Source organism: Ascaphus truei, unplaced genomic scaffold (assembly GCF_040206685.1).
Source record: "Ascaphus truei isolate aAscTru1 unplaced genomic scaffold, aAscTru1.hap1 HAP1_SCAFFOLD_920, whole genome shotgun sequence".
NCBI lineage: Eukaryota > Metazoa > Chordata > Amphibia > Anura > Ascaphidae > Ascaphus > Ascaphus truei.
In genome coordinates, this window is record NW_027457259.1 from 127,670 (window position 1) to 148,771 (window position 21,102).

The 21,102-nt window shown below is 62.2% G+C and overlaps 1 protein-coding gene across 1 annotated transcript in view; it reads right to left on the reverse strand.

Moving 5' to 3' along the window:
* The window catches only part of LOC142486506 (uncharacterized), a gene marked incomplete at its 5' end in the record, with an annotated part of 64,399 nt that extends 58,532 nt beyond the window's left edge, over positions 1-5,867 (reverse strand). Inside the window, 2 exons of the mRNA XM_075585082.1 lie at positions 484-610; positions 5,855-5,867. Of these exons, the coding sequence (XP_075441197.1) occupies positions 484-610; positions 5,855-5,867 (140 nt within the window). The remainder of the gene's footprint in view (positions 1-483; positions 611-5,854) is intronic.
* Positions 5,868-21,102: the final 15,235 nt, after the last annotated feature.

Consider the following 21,102-nt stretch of genomic DNA (forward strand, 5'->3'; position numbering starts at 1 on the left):
AGGGGGGCACGGTGGGGAGGGCAGGGGGGCACGGAGGGGACGGCAGGGGGGCACGGCAGGGGGGCACGGTGGGGACGGCAGGGGGGCACGGTGAGGACGGCAGGGGGGCACGGTGAGGACGGCAGGGGGGCACGGTGAGGACGGCAGGGGGGCACGGTGAGGACGGCAGGGGGCACGGTGAGGACGGCAGGGGGGCACGGTGGGGACGGCAGGGGGGCACGGTGGGGACGGCAGGGGGGCACGGTGAGGACGGCAGGGGGGCACGGTGGGGACGGCAGGGGGGCACGGTGAGGACGGCAGGGGGCACGGTGAGGACGGCAGGGGGGCACGGTGGGGACGGCAGGGGGGCACGGTGAGGACGGCAGGGGGGCACGGTGAGGACGGCAGGGTGAGGACGGCAGGGGGGCACGGTGGGGACGGCAGGGGGGCACGGTGAGGACGGCAGGGGGGCACGGTGAGGACGGTGACACATTTCCTTCTCACCCACTGATGTGACGAGCTGGAAGTTCTGCACCATGACCTCCTTATAAAGCTGCTTCTGCCATTCTTCCAAATACTCCCACTCCTCCTCCGAGAAACGCACCGCGACGTCCTCAAACGTCACCGGCTCCTGCAACACAACGCGGCAGCACCAATCACTGGCAGGGAAGGGGTTAATAGCTGCTCAGCAGGTCTATCTGGCAGGGAAGGGGTTACTCATTGCTCGGCGGATCTCTGGCAGGGAAGAGGTTAATCATTGATTTTCAGATCTCTCTGGCAGGGAAGGGGTTAATCATTGCTCTGCGAGTCTCTGGCAGGGAAGGGGTTAATTATTGCTCTGCCTGTTTCTGGTAGGGAAGGGGTTAGTCACTGCTCTGCCGGACACTCTGGCAAGCAAGGGGTTAATCATTGCTCTACAGATCTCTCTGGCAGGGAAGGGGTTAATCATTGCTCTGCGGGGCTCTGGCAGGGAAGGGGTTAATCATTGCTCTGCCGGACTCTCTGGCAAGCAAGGGGTTAATCATTGCTCTGCAGATCTCTGGCAGGTAAGGGGTTAATCATTGCTCTGCAGATCTCTGGCAGGGAAAGGGTTAATCATTGCTCTGCAGGTCTATGGCAGGGAAGGGGTTAATCATTGCTCTTCAGGTCTCTGGCAGGGAAGGGGTTAATCATTGCTCTGTGTGTCTCTGGCAGGGAAGGGGTTAATCAGTGCTCTGCAGGTCCCTGGCAGGGAAGGGGTTACTCGTTGCTCTGCAGGTCTCTGGCAGGGAAGGGGTTAATCATTGCTCTGCAGGTCTCTGGCAGGGAAAGGGTTAAGCATTGCTCTGCAGGTCCCTGGCAGGGAAGGGGTTAATCATTGCTCTGCGGGTCTCTGGCAGGGAAGGGGTTAATCATTGCTCTGCGGGTCTCTGGCAGGGAAGGGGTTAATCATTGCTCTGAATGTCTCTCTGGAAAGGAAGGGGTTAATCATTGCTCTGCAGGTCCCTGGCAGGGAAGGGGTTAATCATTGCTCTGCGGGTCTCTGGCAGGGAAGGGGTTAATCATTGCTCTGCGGGTCTGGCGGAGAAGGGGTTAATCATTGCTCTGCGGGTCTCTGGCAGGGAAGGGGTTAATCATTGCTCTGCGGGTCTCTGGCAGGGAAGGGGTTAATCATTGCTCTGCAGGTCCATGGCAGGGAAGGGGTTAATCATTGATCTGCGTGTCTCTGGCAGAAAAAGGGTTAATCATTGCTCTGCAGGTCTCTGGCAGGGAAGGGGTTAATCATTGCTCTGCGTGTCTCTGGCAGAAAAGGGTTAATTATTGCTCTGCAGGTCTCTGGCAGGGAAGGGGTTAATCATTGCTCTGCAGGTCCCTGGCGGGGAAGGGGTTAATCATTGCTCTGCGTGTCTCTGGCAGGGAAGGGGTTATTCATTGCACTGCAGGTCCCTGGCAGGGAAGGAGTTAATCATTGCTCTGCAGGTCTCTGGCAGGGAAGGGGGTTAATCATTGCTCTGCGTGTCTCTGGCAGGGAAGGAGTTAATCATTGCTCTGCAGGTCTCTGGCAGGGAAGGGGTTAATCATTGCTCTGCGGGTCTCTGGCAGGGAAGGGGTTAATCATTGCTCTGCAGATCTCTCTGGCAGGGAAGGGGTTAATCATTGCTCTGCAGGTCTCTGGCAGGGAAGGGGTTAATCATTGCTCTGCAGGTCTCTGGCAGGGAATGGGGTTAATCATTGCTCTGCAGGTCTCTGGCAGGGAAGGGGTTAATCATTGCTCTGAAGGTCTCTCTGGAAAGGAAGGGGGTTAATCATTGCTCTGCGTGTCTCTGGCAGGGAAAGAGTTAATTAATGCTCTGCATGTTTCTGGCAGGGAAGGGGTTAATTATTGCTCTGCATGTTTCAGGCAGGGAAGCGGTTAATCATTGCTCTGCAGGTCTCTGGCAGGGAAGGGGTTAATCACTGCTCTGCAGATCTCTCTGGCAGGGAAAGGGTTAATTATTGCTCTACGTGTTTCTGGCAGGGAAGGGGTTAATTATTGCTCTACATGTTTCTGGCAGGGAAGGGGTTAAACATTGCTCTGCAGGTCTCTGGCAGGGAAGGGGTTAATCATTGCTCTGCTGGTCTCTCTGGCAGGGAAGAGGTTAATCGTTGCTCTGCGGGTCTCTGGCAGGGAAGGGGTTAATCGTTGCTCTGCGGGTCTCTGGTAGGGAAGGGGTTAATAATTGCTCTGTGGGTCTCTGGCAGGGAAGGGGTTAATCACTGCTCTGCGAGTCTCTGGTAGGGAAGGGGTTAATCATTGCTCTGCGGGTCTCTGGCAGGGAAGGGGTTAATCATTGCTCTGCAGATCTCTCTGGCAGGGAAGGGGTTAATCATTGCTCTGCATGTTTCAGGCAGGGAAGGGGTTAATCATTGCTCTGCATGTTTATGACAGGGAAGGGTGCTCTGCCGGACTCTCTGGCAAGCAAGGGGTTACTTGTTGCTCTGCAGGTCCCTGGCAGGGAAGGGTTAATCATTGCTCTGCGGGTCCCTGGCAGGGAAGGGGTTAATCATTGCTCTGCAGGTCTCTGGCAGGGAAGGGGTTAATCATTGCTCTGCAGGTCTCTCTGGAAAGGAAGGGGTTAATCATTGCTCTGCGAGTCTCTGGCAGGGAAAGGGTTAATTATTGCTCTGCGTGTTTCAGGCAGGGAAGGGGTTAATCACTGCTCTGCTGGTCTCTCTGGCAAGCAAGGGGTTAATCATTGCTCTGCTGGTCTCTCTGGCTGGGAAGGGGTTAATAATGTCTCTAAGGGTCTTTGGCAGGGAAGGGGTTAATCATGGCTCTGCGCGTCACTCTGGCAGTGAAGGCGTTAATCATTGCGTTGCAGGTCTCTGCCCCCCCCCGTCACACACCTCTGCCCCCCCCCCCCGTCACACACCTCTGCCCCCCCCCGTCACACACCTCTGCCCCCCCCCCGTCACACACCTCTGCCCCCCCGTCACACACCTCTGCCCCCCCCCCGTCACACACCTCTGTTCCCCCGTCACACACCTCTGCCCCCCCCCGTCACACACCTCTGCCCCCCCGTCACACACCTCTGCCCCCCCGTCACACACCTCTGTTCCCCGTGCCCCCCCCCGTCACACACCTCTGCCCCCCGTCACACACCTCTGTTCCCCGTGCCCCCCCGTCACACACCTCTGCCCCCCCCGTCACACACCTCTGCCCCCCGTCACACACCTCTGTTCCCCGTGCCCCCCCCCGTCACACACCTCTGCCCCCCCCCCGTCACACACCTCTGCCCCCCCGTCAAACACCTCTGCCCCCCCCGTCACACACCTCTGCCCCCCCCCCCGTCACACACCTCTGCCCCCCCCCGTCACACACCTCTGCCCCCCCCCCGTCACACACCTCTGCCCCCCGTCACACACCTCTGCCCCCCCCCGTCACACACCTCTGCCCCCCCGTCACACACCTCTGCCCCCCCCCGTCACACACCTGTTCCCCCGTGCCCCCCCGTCACACACCTCTGCCCCCCCCCGTCACACACCTCTGCCCCCCCCCCCCCACCGTCACACACCTCTGCCCCCCCCCGTCACACACCTCTGCCCCCCCCCGTCACACACCTCTGCCCCCCCGTCACACACCTCTGTTCCCCCGTGCCCCCCCCCGTCACACACCTCTGCCCCCCCCCGTCACACACCTCTGCCCCCCCGTCACACACCTCTGTTCCCCGTGCCCCCCCCGTCACACACCTCTGCCCCCCCCCGTCACACACCTCTGCCCCCCCGTCACACACCTCTGCCCCCCCGTCACACACCTCTGTTCCCCCGTGCCCCCCCCCCGTCACACACCTCTGCCCCCCCCGTCACACACCTCTGCCCCCCCGTCACACACCTCTGTTCCCCGTGCCCCCCCCCCGTCACACACCTCTGCCCCCCCGTCACACACCTCTGCCCCCCCGTCACACACCTCTGCCCCCCCGTCACACACCTCTGCCCCCCCCCGTCACACACCTCTGCCCCCCGTCACACACCTGTTCCCCCGTGCCCCCCCCCGTCACACACCTCTGCCCCCCCCGTCAAACACCTCTGCCCCCCCCCCCGTCACACACCTCTGCCCCCCCCCCGTCACACACCTCTGCCCCCCCGCCCGTCACACACCTCTGCCCCCCCCCGTCACACACCTCTGCCCCCCCGTCACACACCTCTGTTCCCCCGTGCCCCCCGTCACACACCTCTGTTCCCCCGTGCCCCCCCGTCACACACCTCTGCCCCCCCCGTCACACACCTCTGTTCCCCCGTGCCCCCCCCCGTCACACACCTCTGCCCCCCCCGTCACACACCTCTGCCCCCCCCGTCACACACCTCTGCCCCCCCCGTCACACACCAGTGTTCCCCGTCACACACCTCTGCCCCCCGTCACACACCTCTGCCCCCCCGTCACACACCTCTGCCCCCCCGTCACACACCTCTGCCCCCCCGTCACACACCTCTGCCCCCCCGTCACACACCTCTGCCCCCCCGTCACACACCTCTGCCCCCCCCGTCACACACCTCTGCCCCCCCGTCACACACCTCTGCCCCCCCGTCACACACCTCTGCCCCCCCCGTCACACACCAGTGTTTCCCCGTCACACACCTCTGTACTGTCACACACCCATCCCCCCGCTGTCACACAGCTCTGTGCCCCCCCGTCACACACCTCTGCCCCCCCGTCACACACCTCTGCCCCCCCGTCACACACCTCTGCCCCCCCCGTCACACACCTCTGCCCCCCCCGTCACACACCAGTGTTCCCCCGTCACACACCTCTGCCCCCCCGTCACACACCTCTGTTCCCCCGTGCCCCCCCGTCACACACCTCTGCCCCCCCCGTCACACACCTCTGTTCCCCCCGTCACACACCTCTGTTCCCCCGTGCCCCCCCGTCACACACCTCTGCCCCCCCGTCACACACCTCTGCCCCCCCGTCACACACCTCTGCCCCCCCCCGTCACACACCAGTGTACCCCCGTCACACACCTCTGCCCCCCCCGTCACACACCTCTGCCCCCCCCCCCGTCACACACCTCTGCCCCCCCCCGTCACACACCTCTGCCCCCCCCCGTCACACACCTCTGCCCCCCCGTCACACACCTCTGCCCCCCCCCCGTCACACACCTCTGCCCCCCCCCCATCACACACCTCTGCCCCCCCGTCACACACCTCTGCCCCCCCGTCACACACCTCTGCCCCCCCGTCACACACCTCTGCCCCCCCGTCAACACCTCTGCCCCCCCCCCGTCACACACCAGTGTTTCCCCGTCACACTCCTCTGCCCCCCCGTCACACACCTCTGTACTGTCACACACCCATCCCCCAGCTGTCACACAGCTCTGTGCCCCCCTGTCACACACCTCTGTCCCCCCCTGTCACACACCTCTGTCCCCCCCCTGTCACACACCTCTGTCCCCCCCCGTCACACACCTCTGTCCCCCCTCCTGTCACACACCTATGTTCCCCTCCTGTTACACACTTCTGTCCCCCCCGTCACACACCTCTGTCCCCCCTGTCACACACCTCTGTCCCCCCCTATCACACACCTCTGTGTATCCCCCCCTATCACACACCTCTGTGTATCCCCCCCTATCACACACCTCTGTCCCCCCCTATCACACACCTCTGTCCCCCCCCTATCACACACCTCTGTCCCCCCCCTATCACACACCTCTGTCCCCCCCCTATCACACACCTCTGTCCCCCCCTATCACACACCTCTGTCCCCCCCCTATCACACACCTCTGTCCCCCCCCTATCACACACCTCTGTCCCCCCCCTATCACACACCTCTGTCCCCCCCCCTGCTCTCCATCTCTCCTCCTGCAGCCCCGGCCGGGAGGGGGGGGGGGGGGATTCTCTCTCTTCCGCAGATTCACAGAATGGCTGAAACTGCAAGGGATTCTGGGAGACCGGGAGGAGTCTGGCACACACACAAAGGCACACACGCACACACACATACATACATACACAGAGGCACACACACACACACATACAGTCAGAGGCACGCACACACACATACACTCAAGAGACGTACACTCACGCACACTTACGCACACTTACTCAGAGGTGCACACACACACACACACTCAGAGGCACACATACACTCAGAGGCACACTCACTCATGCACGCACACATACACTCAGAGGCACACTCACTCATGCACGCACACTTACACTCAGAGGCACACTCACTCATGCACGCACACATACACTCAGAGGCACACTCACTCATGCACGCACACATACACTCAGAGGCACACTCACTCATGCACGCACACTTACACTCAGAGGCACACTCACTCATGCACGCACACATACACTCAGAGGCACACTCACTCATGCACGCACACATACACTCAGAGGCACACTCACTCATGCACGCACACTTACACTCAGAGGCACACTCACGCACACACACATACACTCAGAGGCACACTCACTCACGTACGCACACATACACTCAGAGGCACAAATACACTCAGAGGCACACTCACGCACGCACGCACACATACACTCAGAGGCACATTCACGCATGCACACATACACTCAGGCACACTCACGCACACATACACTCAGAGGCACACATACACTCAGAGGCACACGCACGCACACATACACTCAGAGGCACACGCACGCACACACACATACACTCAGGCACACTCACGCACACATACACTCAGAGGTACACATACACTCAGAGGCACACTCACGCACACACACTCAGAGGCACACGCACGCACATATACACTCAGAGGCACACTCACGCACACACATATATTCTCAGAGGCACACTCACACACACATTCACTCAGAGGCACACTCACGCACACACACTCAAGGGCACACACACTCAAGGGCACACACTGACACAGACTGAGAGACACACAATGACACTCACACTGACACAAACACACTGACAGACACACACACATTGAACATCCTGACATACGCACACTGCCTGTGTCACTCCTTACACACACTGCCTGTGTCACTCCTTACACACACTGCCTGTGTCACTCCTTACACACACTGCCTGTGTCACTCCTTACACACACTGCCTGTGTCACGCCTTACACACACTGCCTGTGTCACTCCTTACACGCACACAACACACACTGCCTGTGTAACTTCTTATACACACATATTGTCACTGACACACACACGCTGCCTGTGTCACTCCTTACACGCACACAACACACACTGCCTGTGTAACTTCTTACACACAAACACACACACAGTGTAACTCCTTACACACACACACACACACACACACACAGTGTAACTCCTTACACACACTGCCTGTGTAACCCCTTACACACACAACACACACTGCCTGTGTAACTCCTTACACACACACTGCCTGTGTAACTCCTTACACACACACACTGCCTGTGTGTAACTTCTTTCACACACACTGCCTGTGTAACTCCTTACACACTGCCTATGTAACTCCTCACACACACACACACACACACACTGCCTGTGTAACCCTTCACACACACACACACACACAAACACACACACTGCCGGTGTAACTCCTTACACACACACACACACACACACACAAACACACACACTGCCGGTGTAACTCCTTACACACACACACACACACACACACAGAGACACAGAGACACAGAGACACACAGACACACAGACACACAGACACACACACAGACACAGACACAGACACACACACACACACACACACACACACACACACACACACACACACACACACACACACACACACACACACCGTGCCTGTGTGATGTATCAATATGTTGCCCTTTCTGCCTGTGAGCAGGTAGCCAGTGAGTTGCTATAGCAACCTCAGCCTCTCCCTCAGACTGGGCTATTCTGCCTCTCTCACAGATAGTCTGTCCCAAGGCTATTCCTGCTACCCAGAATTCCCTCTCACTTCCTTTTACTTCCTACATTGGCTGAGTGAGTACGTTCTGTTACCTCTCTACTGGCAAGGCCTTATCCTTTTCACCTTTCCCCACTATCAAGCACACTCACTATAGAGACATTCTCTCACAACACCATCTTCCACAAGTGCCTTGGTGTATCTATGCTTTCCCCAATAAAGTGAGGAAAAGACAAAGAACTTGTTGTGCTTGTAACAGGAATATACTAGGGCAGTCCCTGGAGCAACCACAAACTCAGATGGTGACTCAGGGCCTATGACTGGAGCCTAGGGGTATGCTGGCCTAGTGCAGAGGCTGCACGGCCCTCTGTCCCGTATCCCTGCTTAGCGCACACTGACTGACGTGGTCTGGGTATGCTGGCCTAGTGCAGAGGCTGCACGGCCCTCTGTCCCGTATCCCTGCTTAGCGCACACTGACTGACGTGGTCTGGGTATGCTGGCCTGGTGCAGAGGCTGCACGGCCCTCTGTCCCGTATCCCTGCCTGGCGCACACTGACTGACGTGGTCTGGGTATGCTGGCCTAGTGCAGAGGCTGCACGGCCCTCTGTCCCGTATCCCTGCCTTGCACACACTGACTGACGTGGTCTGGGTATGCTGGCCTGGTGCAGAGGCTGCACGGCCCTCTGTCCCGTATCCCTGCCTGGCGCACACTGACTGACGTGGTCTGGGTATGCTGGCCTAGTGCAGAGGCTGCACGGCCCTCTGTCCCGTATCCCTGCCTGGCGCACACTGACTGACGTGGTCTGGGTATGCTGGCCTGGTACAGAGGCTGCACGGCCCTCTGTCCCGTATCCCTGCCTGGCGCACACTGACTGACGTGGTCTGGGTATGCTGGCCTAGTGCAGAGGCTGCACGGCCCTCTGTCCCGTATCCCTGCCTGGCGCACACTGACTGACGTGGTCTGGGTATGCTGGCCTAGTGCAGAGGCTGCACGGCCCTCTGTCCCGTATCCCTGCCTGGCGCACACTGACTGACGTGGTCTGGGTATGCTGGCCTAGTGCAGAGGCTGCACGGCCCTCTGTCCCGTATCCCTGCCTGGCGCACACTGACTGACGTGGTCTGGGTATGCTGGCCTAGTGCAGAGGCTGCACGGCCCTCTGTCCCGTATCCCTGCCTGGCGCACACTGACTGACGTGGTCTGGGTATGCTGGCCTAGTGCAGAGACTGCACGGACCTCTGTCCCGTATCCCTGCCTGGCGCACACTGACTGACGTGGTCTGGGTATGCTGGCCTAGTGCAGAGGCTGCACGGCCCTCTGTCCCGTATCCCTGCCTGGCGCACACTGACTGACGTGGTCTGGGTATGCTGGCCTAGTGCAGAGGCTGCACGGCCCTCTGTCCCGTATCCCTGCCTGGCGCACACTGACTGACGTGGTCTGGGTATGCTGGCCTAGTGCAGAGGCTGCACGGCCCTCTGTCCCGTATCCCTGCCTGGCGCACACTGACTGACGTGGTCTGGGTATGCTGGCCTAGTGCAGAGGCTGCACGGCCCTCTGTCCCGTATCCCTGCCTGGCGCACACTGACTGACGTGGTCTGGGTATGCTGGCCTAGTGCAGAGGCTGCACGGCCCTCTGTCCCGTATCCCTGCTTGGCGCACACTGACTGACGTGGTCTGGGTATGCTGGCCTAGTGCAGAGGCTGCACGGCCCTCTGTCCCGTATCCCTGCCTGGCGCACACTGACTGACGTGGTCTGGGTATGCTGGCCTGGTGCAGAGGCTGCACGGCCCTCTGTCCCGTATCCCTGCCTGGCGCACACTGACTGACGTGGTCTGGGTATGCTGGCCTAGTGCAGAGGCTGCACGGCCCTCTGTCCCGTATCCCTGCCTGGCGCACACTGACTGACGTGGTCTGGGTATGCTGGCCTAGTGCAGAGGCTGCACGGCCCTCTGTCCCGTATCCCTGCCTGGCGCACACTGACTGACGTGGTCTGGGTATGCTGGCCTAGTGCAGAGGCTGCACGGCCCTCTGTCCCGTATCCCTGCCTGGCGCACACTGACTGACGTGGTCTGGGTATGCTGGCCTAGTGCAGCGGCTGCACGGCCCTCTGTCCCGTATCCCTGCCTGGCGCACACTGACTGACGTGGTCTGGGTATGCTGGCCTAGTGCAGAGGCTGCACGGCCCTCTGTCCCGTATCCCTGCCTGGCGCACACTGACTGACGTGGTCTGGGTATGCTGGCCTGGTGCAGAGGCTGCACGGCCCTCTGTCCCGTATCCCTGCCTGGCGCACACTGACTGACGTGTCTGGGTATGCTGGCCTAGTGCAGAGGCTGCACGGCCCTCTGTCCCGTATCCCTGCCTGGCGCACACTGACTGACGTGGTCTGGGTATGCTGGCCTAGTGCAGAGGCTGCACGGCCCTCTGTCCCGTATCCCTGCCTGGCGCACACTGACTGACGTGGTCTGGGTATGCTGGCCTAGTGCAGAGGCTGCACGGCCCTCTGTCCCGTATCCCTGCCTGGCGCACACTGACTGACGTGGTCTGGGTATGCTGGCCTAGTGCAGAGGCTGCACGGACCTCTGTCCCGTATCCCTGCCTGGCGCACACTGACTGACGTGGTCTGGGTATGCTGGCCTAGTGCAGAGGCTGCACGGCCCTCTGTCCCGTATCCCTGCCTGGCGCACACTGACTGACGTGGTCTGGGTATGCTGGCCTAGTGAGGAGGGCTGCACGGCCCTCTGTCCCGTATCCCTGCTTAGCGCACACTGACTGACGTGGTCTGGGTATGCTGGCCTAGTGCAGAGGCTGCACGGCCCTCTGTCCCGTATCCCTGCCTGGCGCACACTGACTGACGTGGTCTGGGTATGCTGGCCTAGTGCAGAGGCTGCACGGCCCTCTGTCCCGTATCCCTGCCTGGCGCACACTGACTGACGTGGTCTGGGTATGCTGGCCTAGTGCAGAGGCTGCACGGCCCTCTGTCCCGTATCCCTGCCTGGCGCACACTGACTGACGTGGTCTGGGTATGCTGGCCTAGTGCAGAGGCTGCACGGCCCTCTGTCCCGTATCCCTGCCTGGCACACACTGACTGACGTGGTCTGGGTATGCTGGCCTAGTGCAGAGGCTGCACGGCCCTCTGTCCCGTATCCCTGCCTGGCGCACACTGACTGACGTGGTCTGGGTATGCTGGCCTAGTGCAGAGGCTGCACGGCCCTCTGTCCCGTATCCCTGCCTGGCACACACTGACTGACGTGGTCTGGGTATGCTGGCCTAGTGCAGAGGCTGCACGGCCCTCTTGTCCCGTATCCCTGCCTGGCGCACACTGACTGACGTGGTCTGGGTATGCTGGCCTAGTGCAGAGGCTGCACGGCCCTCTGTCCCGTATCCCTGCCTGGCGCACACTGACTGACGTGGTCTGGGTATGCTGGCCTGGTGCAGAGGCTGCACGGCCCTCTGTCCCGTAACCCTGCCTGGCGCACACTGACTGACGTGGTCTGGGTATGCTGGCCTAGTGCAGAGGCTGCACGGCCCTCTGTCCCGTATCCCTGCCTGGCGCACACTGACTGACGTGGTCTGGGTATGCTGGCCTAGTGCAGAGGCTGCACGGCCCTCTGTCCCGTATCCCTGCTTAGCGCACACTGACTGACGTGGTCTGGGTATGCTGGCCTAGTGCAGAGGCTGCACGGCCCTCTGTCCCGTATCCCTGCCTGGCGCACACTGACTGACGTGGTCTGGGTATGCTGGCCTAGTGCAGCGGCTGCACGGCCCTCTGTCCCGTATCCCTGCCTGGCGCACACTGACTGACGTGGTCTGGGTATGCTGGCCTAGTGCAGAGGCTGCACGGCCCTCTGTCCCGTATCCCTGCCTGGCGCACACTGACTGACGTGGTCTGGGTATGCTGGCCTAGTGCAGAGGCTGCACGGCCCTCTGTCCGTATCCCTGCCTGGCGCACACTGACTGACGTGGTCTGGGTATGCTGGCCTAGTGCAGAGGCTGCACGGCCCTCTGTCCCGTATCCCTGCCTGGCACACACTGACTGACGTGGTCTGGGTATGCTGGCCTAGTGCAGAGGCTGCACGGCCCTCTGTCCCGTATCCCTGCCTGGCGCACACTGACTGACGTGGTCTGGGTATGCTGGCCTGGTGCAGAGGCTGCACGGCCCTCTGTCCCGTATCCCTGCTTAGCGCACACTGACTGACGTGGTCTGGGTATGCTGGCCTAGTGCAGAGGCTGCACGGCCCTCTGTCCCGTATCCCTGCCTGGCGCACACTGACTGACGTGGTCTGGGTATGCTGGCCTAGTGCAGAGGCTGCACGGCCCTCTGTCCCGTATCCCTGCCTGGCGCACACTGACTGACGTGGTCTGGGTATGCTGGCCTAGTGCAGAGGCTGCACGGCCCTCTGTCCCGTATCCCTGCCTGGCGCACACTGACTGACGTGGTCTGGGTATGCTGGCCTGGTGCAGAGGCTGCACGGACCTCTGTCCCGTATCCCTGCCTGGCACACACTGACTGACGTGGTCTGGGTATGCTGGCCTAGTGCAGAGGCTGCACGGCCCTCTGTCCCGTATCCCTGCCTGGCGCACACTGACTGACGTGGTCTGGGTATGCTGGCCTGGTGCAGAGGCTGCACGGCCCTCTGTCCCGTATCCCTGCCTGGCGCACACTGACTGACGTGGTCTGGGTATGCTGGCCTACTGCAGAGGCTGCACGGCCCTCTGTCCCGTATCCCTGCCTGGCACACACTGACTGACGTGGTCTGGGTATGCTGGCCTAGTGCAGAGGCTGCACGGCCCTCTGTCCCGTATCCCTGCTTGGCGCACACTGACTGACGTGGTCTGGGTATGCTGGCCTAGTGCAGAGGCTGCACGGCCCTCTGTCCCGTATCCCTGCTTAGCGCACACTGACTGACGTGGTCTGGGTATGCTGGCCTAGTGCAGAGGCTGCACGGCCCTCTGTCCCGTATCCCTGCTTGGCGCACACTGACTGACGTGGTCTGGGTATGCTGGCCTAGTGCAGAGGCTGCACGGCCCTCTGTCCCGTATCCCTGCCTGGCGCACACTGACTGACGTGGTCTGGGTATGCTGGCCTAGTGCAGAGGCTGCACGGCCCTCTGTCCCGTATCCCTGCCTGGCGCACACTGACTGACGTGGTCTGGGTATGCTGGCCTAGTGCAGAGGCTGCACGGCCCTCTGTCCCGTATCCCTGCCTGGCGCACACTGACTGACGTGGTCTGGGTATGCTGGCCTAGTGCAGAGGCTGCACGGACCTCTGTCCCGTATCCCTGCCTGGCGCACACTGACTGACGTAGTCTGGGTATGCTGGCCTAGTGCAGAGGCTGCACGGCCCTCTGTCCCGTATCCCTGCCTGGCGCACACTGACTGACGTGGTCTGGGTATGCTGGCCTAGTGCAGAGGCTGCACGGCCCTCTGTCCCGTATCCCTGCCTGGCGCACACTGACTGACGTGGTCTGGGTATGCTGGCCTAGTGCAGAGGCTGCACGGACCTCTGTCCCGTATCCCTGCCTGGCGCACACTGACTGACGTGGTCTGGGTATGCTGGCCTAGTGCAGAGGCTGCACGGCCCTCTGTCCCGTATCCCTGCCTGGCGCACACTGACTGACGTGGTCTGGGTATGCTGGCCTAGTGCAGAGGCTGCACGGCCCTCTGTCCCGTATCCCTGCCTGGCGCACACTGACTGACGTGGTCTGGGTATGCTGGCCTGGTGCAGAGGCTGCACGGACCTCTGTCCCGTATCCCTGCCTGGCGCACACTGACTGACGTGGTCTGGGTATGCTGGCCTAGTGCAGAGGCTGCACGGCCCTCTGTCCCGTATCCCTGCCTGGCGCACACTGACTGACGTGGTCTGGGTATGCTGGCCTAGTGCAGAGGCTGCACGGCCCTCTGTCCGTATCCCTGCCTGGCGCACACTGACTGACGTGGTCTGGGTATGCTGGCCTAGTGCAGAGGCTGCACGGCCCTCTGTCCCGTATCCCTGCCTGGCGCACACTGACTGACGTGGTCTGGGTATGCTGGCCTGGTGCAGAGGCTGCACGGCCCTCTGTCCCGTATCCCTGCCTGGCGCACACTGACTGACGTGGTCTGGGTATGCTGGCCTAGTGCAGAGGCTGCACGGCCCTCTGTCCCGTATCCCTGCCTGCGCACACTGACTGACGTGGTCTGGGTATGCTGGCCTAGTGCAGAGGCTGCACGGCCCTCTGTCCCGTATCCCTGCCTGGCGCACACTGACTGACGTGGTCTGGGTATGCTGGCCTAGTGCAGAGGCTGCACGGACCTCTGTCCCGTATCCCTGCCTGGCGCACACTCACTGACGTGGTCTGGGTATGCTGGCCTAGTGCAGAGGCTGCACGGCCCTCTGTCCCGTATCCCTGCCTGGCGCACACTGACTGACGTGGTCTGGGTATGCTGGCCTAGTGCAGAGGCTGCACGGCCCTCTGTCCCGTATCCCTGCCTGGCGCACACTGACTGACGTGGTCTGGGTATGCTGGCCTAGTGCAGAGGCTGCACGGCCCTCTGTCCCGTATCCCTGCCTGGCACACACTGACTGACGTGGTCTGGGTATGCTGGCCTAGTGCAGAGGCTGCACGGCCCTCTGTCCCGTATCCCTGCCTGGCGCACACTGACTGACGTGGTCTGGGTATGCTGGCCTAGTGCAGAGGCTGCACGGCCCTCTGTCCCGTGATCCCTGCCTGGCGCACACTGACTGACGTGGTCTGGGTATGCTGGCCTAGTGCAGAGGCTGCACGGCCCTCTGTCCCGTATCCCTGCCTGGCGCACACTGACTGACGTGGTCTGGGTATGCTGGCCTAGTGCAGAGGCTGCACGGCCCTCTGTCCCGTATCCCTGCCTGGCACACACTGACTGACGTGGTCTGGGTATGCTGGCCTGGTGCAGAGGCTGCACGGACCTCTGTCCCGTATCCTGCCTGGCGCACACTGACTGACGTGGTCTGGGTATGCTGGCCTAGTGCAGAGGCTGCACGGCCCTCTGTCCCGTATCCCTGCCTGGCGCACACTGACTGACGTGGTCTGGGTATGCTGGCCTGGTGCAGAGGCTGCACGGCCCTCTGTCCCGTATCCCTGCCTGGCGCACACTGACTGACGTGGTCTGGGTATGCTGGCCTAGTGCAGAGGCTGCACGGCCCTCTGTCCCGTATCCCTGCCTGGCACACACTGACTGACGTGGTCTGGGTATGCTGGCCTAGTGCAGAGGCTGCACGGCCCTCTGTCCCGTATCCCTGCCTGGCGCACACTGACTGACGTGGTCTGGGTATGCTGGCCTAGTGCAGAGGCTGCACGGCCCTCTGTCCCGTATCCCTGCCTGGCGCACACTGACTGACGTGGTCTGGGTATGCTGGCCTAGTGCAGAGGCTGCACGGACCTCTGTCCCGTATCCCTGCCTGGCGCACACTCACTGACGTGGTCTGGGTATGCTGGCCTAGTGCAGAGGCTGCACGGCCCTCTGTCCCGTATCCCTGCCTGGCACACACTGACTGACGTGGTCTGGGTATGCTGGCCTAGTGCAGAGGCTGCACGGCCCTCTGTCCCGTATCCCTGCCTGGCGCACACTGACTGACGTGGTCTGGGTATGCTGGCCTAGTGCAGAGGCTGCACGGCCCTCTGTCCCGTATCCCTGCCTGGCGCACACTGACTGACGTGGTCTGGGTATGCTGGCCTAGTGCAGAGGCTGCACGGCCCTCTGTCCCGTATCCCTGCCTGGCACACACTGACTGACGTGGTCTGGGTATGCTGGCCTAGTGCAGAGGCTGCACGGCCCTCTGTCCCGTATCCCTGCCTGGCGCACACTGACTGACGTGGTCTGGGTATGCTGGCCTAGTGCAGAGGCTGCACGGCCCTCTGTCCCGTATCCCTGCCTGGCGCACACTGACTGACGTGGTCTGGGTATGCTGGCCTAGTGCAGAGGCTGCACGGCCCTCTGTCCCGTATCCCTGCCTGGCGCACACTGACTGACGTGGTCTGGGTATGCTGGCCTAGTGCAGAGGCTGCACGGCCCTCTGTCCCGTATCCTGCCTGGCACACACTGACTGACGTGGTCTGGGTATGCTGGCCTAGTGCAGAGGCTGCACGGCCCTCTGTCCCGTATCCCCTGCCTGGCGCACACTGACTGACGTGGTCTGGGTATGCTGGCCTAGTGCAGAGGCTGCACGGCCCTCTGTCCCGTATCCCTGCCTGGCGCACACTGACTGACGTGGTCTGGGTATGCTGGCCTAGTGCAGAGACTACACGGCCCTCTGTCCCGTATCCCTGCCTGGCGCACACTCACTGACGTGGTCTGGGTATGCTGGCCTAGTGCAGAGGCTGCACGGCCCTCTGTCCCGTATCCCTGCCTGGCGCACACTGACTGACGTGGTCTGGGTATGCTGGCCTAGTGCAGAGGCTGCACGGCCCTCTGTCCCGTATCCCTGCCTGGCGCACACTGACTGACGTGGTCTGGGTATGCTGGCCTAGTGCAGAGGCTGCACGGCCCTCTGTCCCGTATCCCTGCCTGGCACACACTGACTGACGTGGTCTGGGTATGCTGGCCTAGTGCAGAGGCTGCACGGCCCTCTGTCCCGTATCCCTGCCTGGCGCACACTGACTGACGTGGTCTGGGTATGCTGGCCTAGTGCAGAGGCTGCACGGCCCTCTGTCCCGTATCCCTGCCTGGCGCACACTGACTGACGTGGTCTGGGTATGCTGGCCTAGTGCAGAGGCTGCACGGCCCTCTGTCCCGTATCCCTGCCTGGCACACACTGACTGACGTGGTCTGGGTATGCTGGCCTAGTGCAGAGGCTGCACGGACCTCTGTCCCGTATCCCTGCCTGGCGCACACTGACTGACGTGGTCTGGGTATGCTGGCCTAGTGCAGAGGCTGCACGGCCCTCTGTCCCGTATCCCTGCCTGGCGCACACTGACTGACGTGGTCTGGGTATGCTGGCCTAGTGCAGAGAGCTGCACGGCCCTCTGTCCCGTATCCCTGCCTGGCGCACACTGACTGACGTGGTCTGGGTATGCTGGCCTAGTGCAGAGGCTGCACGGCCCTCTGTCCCGTATCCCTGCCCGGCACACACTGACTGACGTGGTCTGGGTATGCTGGCCTAGTGCAGAGGCTGCACGGCCCTCTGTCCCGTATTCCTGCCTGGCGCACACTGACTGACGTGGTCTGGGTATGCTGGCCTAGTGCAGAGGCTGCACGGCCCTCTGTCCCGTATCCCTGCCTGGCACACACTGACTGACGTGGTCTGGGTATGCTGGCCTGGTACAGAGGCTGCACGGCCCTCTGTCCCGTATCCCTGCCTGGCGCACACTGACTGACGTGGTCTGGGTATGCTGGCCTAGTGCAGAGGCTGCACGGCCCTCTGTCCCGTATCCCTGCCTGGCGCACACTGACTGACGTGGTCTGGGTATGCTGGCCTGGTACAGAGGCTGCACGGACCTCTGTCCCGTATCCCTGCCTGGCGCACACTGACTGACGTGGTCTGGGTATGCTGGCCTAGTGCAGAGGCTGCACGGCCCTCTGTCCCGTATCCCTGCCTGGCGCACACTGACTGACGTGGTCTGGGTATGCTGGCCTGGTACAGAGGCTGCACGGACCTCTGTCCCGTATCCCTGCCTGGCGCACACTGACTGACGTGGTCTGGGTATGCTGGCCTAGTGCAGAGGCTGCACGGACCTCTGTCCCGTATCCCTGCCTGGCGCACACTGACTGACGTGGTCTGGGTATGCTGGCCTGGTGCAGAGGCTGCACGGACCTCTGTCCCGTATCCCTGCTTGCCGCACACTGACTGACGTGGTCTGGGTATGCTGGCCTAGTGCAGAGGCTGCACGGCCCTCTGTCCCGTATCCCTGCTTGCCGCACACTGACTGACGTGGTCTGGGTATGCTGGCCTAGTGCAGAGGCTGCACGGCCCCTCTGTCCCGTATCCCTGCCTGGCACACACTGACTGACGTGGTCTGGGTATGCTGGCCTAGTGCAGAGGCTGCACGGACCTCTGTCCCGTATCCCTGCCTGGCGCACACTGACTGACGTGGTCTGGGTATGCTGGCCTGGTGCAGAGGCTGCACGGACCTCTGTCCCGTATCCTGCCTGGCACACACTGACTGACGTGGTCTGGGTATGCTGGCCTAGTGCAGAGGCTGCACGGCCCTCTGTCCCGTATCCTGCCTGGCACACACTGACTGACGTGGTCTGGGTATGCTGGCCTAGTGCAGAGGCTGCACGGCCCTCTGTCCCGTATCCCTGCCTGGCGCACACTGACTGACGTGGTCTGGGTATGCTGGCCTAGTGCAGAGGCTGCACGGCCCTCTGTCCCGTATCCCTGCCTGGCACACACTGACTGACGTGGTCTGGGTATGCTGGCCTAGTGCAGAGGCTGCACGGCCCCTCTGTCCCGTATCCCTGCCTGGCGCACACTGACTGACGTGGTCTGGGTATGCTGGCCTAGTGCAGAGGCTGCACGGCCCTCTGTCCCGTATCCCTGCCTGGCACACACACTGACTGACGTGGTCTGGGTATGCTGGCCTAGTGCAGAGGCTGCACGGCCCTCTGTCCCGTATCCCTGCCTGGCGCACACTGACTGACGTGGTCTGGGTATGCTGGCCTAGTGCAGAGGCTGCACGGCCCTCTGTCCCGTATCCCTGCCTGGCGCACACTGACTGACGTGGTCTGGGTATGCTGGCCTAGTGCAGAGGCTGCACGGCCCTCTGTCCCGTATCCCTGCCTGGCGCACACTGACTGACGTGGTCTGGTATGCTGGCACAGTGCAGAGGCTGCACGGACCTCTGTCCCGTATCCCTGCCTGGCGCACACTGACTGACGTGGTCTGGGTATGCTGGCCTAGTGCAGAGGCTGCACGGCCCTCTGTCCCGTATCCCTGCCTGGCGCACACTGACTGACGTGGTCTGGGTATGCTGGCCTAGTGCAGAGGCTGCACGGCCCTCTGTCCCGTATCCCTGCCTGGCGCACACTGACTGACGTGGTCTGGGTATGCTGGCCTAGTGCAGAGGCTGCACGGCCCTCTGTCCCGTATCCCTGCCTGGCGCACACTGACTGACGTGGTCTGGGTATGCTGGCCTAGTGCAGAGGCTGCACGGCCCTCTGATCCCGTATCCCTGCCTGGCACACACTGACTGACGTGGTCTGGGTATGCTGGCCTAGTGCAGAGGCTGCACGGCCCTCTGTCCCGTATCCCTGCCTGGCGCACACTGACTGACGTGGTCTGGGTATGCTGGCCTAGTGCAGAGGCTGCACGGCCCTCTGTCCCGTATCCCTGCCTGGCGCACACTGACTGACGTGGTCTGGGTATGCTGCACAGTGCAGAGGCTGCACGGCCCTCTGTCCCGTATCCCTGCCTGGCACACACTGACTGACGTGGTCTGGGTATGCTGGCCTAGTGCAGAGGCTGCACGGCCCTCTGTCCCGTATCCCTGCCTGGCACACACTGACTGACGTGGTCTGGGTATGCTGGCCTAGTGCAGAGGGCTGACGGCCCTCTGTCCCGTATCCTGCCTGGCACACACTGACTGACGTGGTCTGGGTATGCTGGCCTAGTGCAGAGGCTGCACGGACCTCTGTCCCGTATCCCCTGCCTGGCGCACACTGACTGACGTGGTCTGGGTATGCTGGCCTAGTGCAGAGGCTGCACGGACCTCTGTCCCGTATCCCTGCCTGGCGCACACTGACTGACGTGGTCTGGGTATGCTGGCCTAGTGCAGAGGCTGCACGGCCCTCTGTCCCGTATCCCTGCCTGGCACACACTGACTGACGTGGTCTGGGTATGCTGGCCTAGTGCAGAGGCTGCACGGCCCTCTGTCCCGTATCCCTGCCTGGCGCACACTGACTGACGTGGTCTGGGTATGCTGGCCTAGTGCAGAGGCGGCACGGCCCTCTGTCCCGTATCCCTGCCTGGCACACACTGACTGACGTGGTCTGGGTATGCTGGCCTAGTGCAGAGGCTGCACGGCCCTCTGTCCCGTATCCCTGCCTGGCACACACTGACTGACGTGGTCTGGTATGCTGGCCTAGTGCAGAGGCTGCACGGCCCTCTGTCCAGTATCCCTGCCTGGCGCACACTGACTGACGTGGTCTGGGTATGCTGGCCTGGTGCAGAGGCTGCACGGCCCTCTGTCCTGTATCCCTGCCTGGCACACACTGACTGACGTGGTCTGGGTATGCTGGCCTAGTGCAGAGGCTGCACGGCCCTCTGTCCCGTATCCCTGCCTGCACACACTGACTGACGTGGTCTGGGTATGCTGGCCTAGTGCAGAGGCTGCACGGCCCTCTGTCCCGTATCCCTGCCTGGCACACACTGACTGACGTGGTCTGGGTATGCTGGCCTGTGCAGAGGCTGCACGGCCCTCTGTCCCGTATCCCTGCCTGGCACACACTGACTGACGTGGTCTGGGTATGCTGGCCTAGTGCAGAGGCTGCACGGCCCTCTGTCCCGTATCCCTGCCTGGCGCACACTGACTGACGTGGTCTGGGTATGCTGGCCTAGTGCAGAGGCTGCACGGCCCTCTGTCCCGATCCCTGCCTGGCACACACTGACTGACGTGGTCTGGGTATGCTGGCCTAGTGCAGAGGCTGCACGGCCCTCTGTCCCGTATCCCTGCCTGGCGCACACTGACTGACGTGGTCTGGGTATGCTGGCCTAGTGCAGAGGCTGCACGGCCCCTCTGTCCCGTATCCCTGCCTGGCGCACACTGACTGACGTGGTCTGGGTATGCTGGCCTAGTGCAGAGGCTGCAA